This window comes from Sitophilus oryzae, unplaced genomic scaffold (genome assembly GCF_002938485.1).
Source record: "Sitophilus oryzae breed Bouriz unplaced genomic scaffold, Soryzae_2.0 scaffold_1059_pilon_pilon, whole genome shotgun sequence".
Taxonomy (NCBI): domain Eukaryota; kingdom Metazoa; phylum Arthropoda; class Insecta; order Coleoptera; family Curculionidae; genus Sitophilus; species Sitophilus oryzae.
This window is the reverse complement of record NW_022145681.1, coordinates 4,097,673-4,103,736: the sequence shown is the minus strand read 5'-3', so window position 1 is coordinate 4,103,736 and position 6,064 is coordinate 4,097,673. Positions and strand designations below refer to the sequence as shown.

General features: G+C 32.8%; 1 protein-coding gene across 1 annotated transcript; it reads left to right on the top strand.

Moving 5' to 3' along the window:
* Nucleotides 1-1,263: 1,263 nt before the first annotated feature.
* On the top strand, nucleotides 1,264-5,214 carry LOC115876782 (UDP-glucuronosyltransferase 2C1-like). The gene is made up of 3 exons (XM_030892718.1): nucleotides 1,264-1,532; nucleotides 2,686-3,495; nucleotides 4,694-5,214. The coding sequence occupies exons 1-3, from the start codon at nucleotides 1,289-1,291 to the stop codon at nucleotides 5,206-5,208; spliced, it is 1,569 nt and encodes a 522-aa protein (XP_030748578.1). The 5' UTR covers nucleotides 1,264-1,288; the 3' UTR covers nucleotides 5,209-5,214.
* The last annotated feature ends 850 nt before the right edge of the window (nucleotides 5,215-6,064 follow it).

The following is a 6,064-nucleotide window of genomic DNA, read 5'->3' as shown; positions in this document are numbered from 1 at the left end:
TAAATCAAGAAAAATCTTTGACTTTTTTTCGGTCGTAAACTTTTAACAACATGAAATTTTTTGCCGTTTTATGATTCCCATTCCATGTATCTAGTCTTCTAAATTCTTAAGTTAGTATTAGTAGTATTCCGCTATTAGTTGGTTTCCACGGGGAAATCAGGTTGATCTCTAGTGGGTCTGGTTAGCGGAGCGTTCGCTCCTTTTCAAGCTAGATTATTTGCTTCATCATTACCTTCTATCCCTTGATGAGTTGGCACCCAGAGTATGTTGACTTTGTTCTCTTTGCCTAATTTGCTGAGCTCCTCTAGACATTTTAGGCATTCTTTGACAAATTTCGAATTGAATGATACTGAGTTGATCGCTTTTAACGCTGCTTGACTATCAGATAAAATTTATGTTTCTTGTTTTCGATAGTTTCTATCTAAGATAAGTTGTACGCATCTTTTGATAGAGTAGATTTCCTCCTGTAGGGTGCTAGAGTTGTTTTTTCCCAGGGTGTTAGCCCATTGGTTTGGAGTATTTAGTTCTCGGTTCTCGATCCCTATTCCTACATTGGTTGTGGAAGCATCAATATAACAAGTTATAGTATGGTTTTTTAACTGCGGAGCAATTGTTTCTCTCTTCTAATTCTTATTATTGAGATATTTCTCAGAGTTGTACATTCTTGGTATGTCATTCGCTGGCAGTGGAGTGGTATTTCCTTTTTGAGGGTTATCCAAGCTTTTGAGCTGACTTCAGTCTTGATTCCGTTAATAGGAATTCTAATCATTGTCGTATTAGCATATATACCGATGACAATGCGCAGTGGTATAAGGTCTAGAATGACCTCCATTGCTGCTGTTGGGCAGGATGACTCAACTTGATTTTCATTTTCTTTTTGAATCTAGACCACAAAATAATCAGAAAAAAGGAAAAAAAGAAAGAAATAAAAAAACAAAACAAATCTATTCATCTCACATTCACATTCTCGCAGTTACGTTTCATAAGAAATGAAATAATTAATTTTACTCTCTCGTTAACTCACCCTGTACACATACCTAACTATAACAATATTCCAAGTAAAAATTAATAAAGATAAAAAATATCAAGATATTTAAATATATTTCATTCATTATATTGAATAGAATGAATAACAAAAAAAAGAACATTAGATAACTATAAATTTGTAAAAAAAAATAATTACTACAACAGACTTTATCTTATCTAAAACGTGATATTTTATTCATTAAATATGTTTATATTTGTCGTGTGATTAGTAATGCTAGACAGTTACAAAACAGAGAACAACATGAAAACATCGCTGTTATTTTTCGCTGTAATATTACTAGCCCAAAATGGGCAGAGTGCCAATATTTTAGGCGTATTTCCCATGGGGGCTAGTAGCCACTACATTCTAGCCTCGAAACTGATGTTGGGATTGGCTGAAGCTGGGCACAATATCACTTTTATTAGTCCATATGAGTTCAAAACTCAACCGAAGAAAGGTTCGATAACAAATTTGGTGTTGGAAGGTGCAGGAGATGAGTTTCAAAGTAAGTTGTGATATATTGATATATATTTTCTTTATATTTTAGATAAGCATTTTTAAGATTTAAGTTTTTTGTGGTAAAATATCTTAAAAATAGGATATTTATGTTATTTTAGTATTTTATCTGCAAAGAAAAACTATTGCATTTAAACTGAGAAATGTTAAATAAAGCAATATACAGGGTGAGTTTTCTACGATGTTCTCTATGGGTATCTCGGAAACTACTGGAGATAGAGAGTCGGTTAAATGGGGAAAGAATTGCAGTTTTGTGAGATCAAAAATATGCGCTTTCCGGATTTTTGAAAAAGTTTATGGCTTACTAGAGCAAAAAGCTTTGCTCTCTGGTTCCCACCCGGGAGGCTAGAGTTCAAATCCCGCTGGGTTATTCTATTTTTTATTTTATTTTTGATTTTGTTTTATTTTGTGTTCCTGTTTGTTCTTTATTGACAAATATTTGCCGGTCATTTCAGCCTCGCCTCAGTGTTGTTTTAATTGTAAAATGTGAACGTGTATTTGGATTAATTTTAATTGTATTTGTAAGTTATGACGACCTTTTTATTATTTGTTATTTATTTAGGTTCTTTCTTGTTAGGTCTGATGATGCTCGTATATGAGCGAAACACGTGTAACAGTTTAACATTGTATAAACGTTGAGACCGAGACTTTGAGTCTTTTTTCTACCTTTTTTAATTTGAACCAGGTCTCTTTGAGAAAAATGGATGCCTTTTTTAAATTTTTTTCTTTGTTAGGCAAATTTTTATTACTGTAAACATAACTTCTGACGAGCAGCGTCCGTTTAGGTTTAACGCAGAAGTGTTTACAAAAAATAACTATTTTATTTTGTAGATTTTTCTTGCAGTGCAGTGGCGAAATACCCATAAAGGATTTTTTTGGAGATATTGACTTATATAATAATCGTATAATATTGATTTATGACTCTAGAATAACCGAATATACCTTATGATCAAATAAAAATGGCATCAGCGATGGCTATGAAATGACGATCGATGACATTTCCCATATAATTTTACATATAAAGTGACAGCGATCTTCATTTCATAGCCATCGCTGACGCCGTTTTTATTCGATCATACGGTATTTAAAGAACATAAAATTAAAAGAGCATTAAAGTTTGATCGAATTTCGTTTTTTTTCAGAGGTACTCAAAGCATCAAACTTGTTCGAGCAAAACAAACAAAACAGCTTGTTAGGCGTGATCGACATGAATAGCAAGTTCTTACGTTCCGTAAATAACACTTTAAATGACAAAAAAGTCAACGAACTCTTAAAATCCGACCAGAAATTTGATGCTGTCATCATGGAACAATTCTCTAATGACGCCTTAAAAGTATTTGCTTATTTATATGACTGCCCTTTGATTATACTGAATAGTGTTGGACCTAATAACTTAATCAACCCTACAGTTGGCAACCCTGAGGAAATATCCTACATCCCTAATATGCTGGTTAAAGCTAGCCATAACAAAGTGATGACTTTCTTTGAAAGAATCAAAAATCTGCTCGTTCATGTTATCTCCGTTCAAATGAACAACTATATCTTTTTTCCACAACAAAACGAAGTGCTTCATCGTAGATTCCCAGATGCTCCAGAAGTAACAGATCTGTATCTTAATGCTTCCTTGGTGCTTCTAAACTCGCATTCAAGCGTGTCTCCTGCACAACCTCTCGTACCAAACATGGTAGAGATTGGAGGATACTTCATTGACCCCCCTAAGAAGTTACCGAAAGATTTGCAAGAGTTTTTGGATAATGCTAAGGATGGTGCGATCTATTTTAGCATGGGTTCGAATTTGAGGAGTAAAGATATTACTGCGGAGAGGAAGAAGATTATTTTGAAGGTTTTGGGTGAATTGAAGCAGAAAGTTATTTGGAAATTCGAGGAAGAGTTGCCTGGAAAGCCTGATAATATACTTATAAAAAGTTGGTTGCCTCAACAAGACATTTTAGGTAAGTTTCAACTAGTTTCAACGTTCGTTAGGTTAGCATTATCATTAATATTGGCTTGAGAATGGTAAACAATGATAAAATATGAAACAAAATATCTTTTTAGGATGTTATTATCTAGTTTTGAAAATTGACATAGGGTTTTGGTTAGTTGTATCACTGACTGATATTAAGTGTGAAATAATTTAAATCCAAAACTAATAAGGCTATACAGGGTGTCCCAATGTTTCGTGGACATAGAACTACTATGTATTTCTGGAATCAAAATAAGTTCATTGGACAAAATTTACCTCTATACAAAAGTGCTTCGTTTGCCCTCTAGCACCAAACTTTAAATAAATAATCACATTGTTTCATATATTTTAAAAAAACACTATTCTGATTTAAATGAGGTTTTGGGTGTCTATGTTTTGCAAAGTGCTCTAACATTTGACTTACGCAATAATCAAGAAAAAGTATGGAAAGGGTGAAAACTACCCCCACCCAACATAAATTTTAGTATAAATATTTTCCAACCCTACGCGACGGCCGATTTTCTTTTTGTAAAATTTTCTCTTGTATTTATTACATTTTTTGTCTCTTGTAAAGAACGCTACTGTGCATACTTTTTGAGGAAAAAAACTATTTTTCCAAAGCTGACTTCTAAAAAAATGTTTTTGTCACATCAAGCTATGGTAAATGGAAGGATATGAATTATATTTGACAAAAGCTTCAGAAAAAGCTTTAAAAATAGTAATTTTTAAATGAATTAACATTCGGGTGTATTTTCGATTGATGCTCTCTAACGGACAAAGGAAGCACTTTTGTATAAAGATAAATTATGTACAATTAACGGATTTTGATCCAAAAATACGGAGTTGTTCTATGTCCACGGAATATTGGAACTCCCTGTATATTTTATAGGTCTGCCATGGAAAAAAATTCTCTAAAAACTATGCGATGTGGCGTTTTTTACAAGAGGCAAAAAATGTAGTAAATACTAGAGGAACCACAAAATCTATTTAAAAAGTTCAAAAGTCTTGCAGCAAGGCTGTGATCAAGCCTCGACCCTACAAGGCTAAGGCCAAAAGTACATATTAGACTAAAAGACAAAGACGAGAGTCTTTGTCTTGTATTTGCTCATCACTATCAGTCTCTTTAAAATAAATCTTACTAACATATTTTGCAATATTAAAAACCTTATTCATTTTTATTATTTCAGCACATCCAAATATTAAACTCTTTGTAACGCACGGAGGACTTTTAAGTATAACCGAAACAATCTACCATGGAGTACCCATTCTTGCCATTCCAATCTTCGGCGACCAGCCCATGAATGCTGAAATAGCCCAATCCGCTGGGTATGGTCTAAAACTGTCCTACACAGAAAAAGACTTCACAGAAGAGAAATTTAGCCATGCCCTTGACGAAATCCTTTATAATCCCAAGTACAGGGATACAGCTCAAAAGATTTCGAAGCTTTTCCACGACAGACCAATGAAACCTATGGATACTGCAGTTTATTGGGTGGATTATGTTATAAGAAATAAAGGTGCGGGACATTTGAGGGTAGGGAGCATACACCAGAAGTGGTATCAGTATCATTTGGTGGACATGATATTATTTTTATTGCTCTCATTAATAGTATTTGTAAACATAGTTAAGTTTGTATTAGTGAAGGTATTTAAGGCTGTTAGAGATAGAATTATAGGAAAAACTAAAGTAAAAGCTCAGTAGATAATATGACGTTTAAATTTTTAAAAACTTCACTACATGAGATATTTGCTTACAAACGTAATTCCTTATTTGATATATCTGTGTATCCTATACAATACCAAGTATAGGGATACAGCACAAATACTTTCGAAACTTTTCCTTGCCAGACCAATGAAACCTATGAATACTGCTGTTTGTATGTGGATTATGTTATAAGAAACAAAGGTGCCAGAGGGTAGGGAACATACACCAGAAATGATATCAGTATCATTTGACGGATGTGAAAAATAGTTAAGTTTGTAGCAGTTGAGGTATTTAAGGCTGTTAGAAATAAGATTATAGGACAAACTAAAGAAAATGTTCATTAGATAACTTTTAACACTTTTAAATTCTTGAAAAATTGCACTAGGACCTTGAGACATGACCTTGCTATTTATTTACAAACTATTTCCTTTATTCAAGATAATCTATATATAAATTAATGTGAAACTTTGTATTTAGACAATATAATGATAATTCTTATCAATAAACAAATTTGCACAGATTGTGTTAAATCAATTAAATAAATTATATTAATTGATAGGTGATTAGATATTTTATTATTTTGTTTAGGTTATTTTGTAGATACAGATCATTTTATCGACTTGAATATACAGGGTGTTTCCGACACACAAAAAACAATCACAACCTAACCTAACGGGAGAGAGAGTTATGGATTCGTCTCCATCCAGACTAAATAAAAAAAATCTCCACTAAAGGCCAAGCGAGAACTGACCTAAGGCTTAAAATTTAAGTAGTTTTCAGAATGATCTGTGATTTAAATCTTTATTCCGAAATAGAAAAAGACTTAAATTATTAAAAAAAGACTTAAAACATT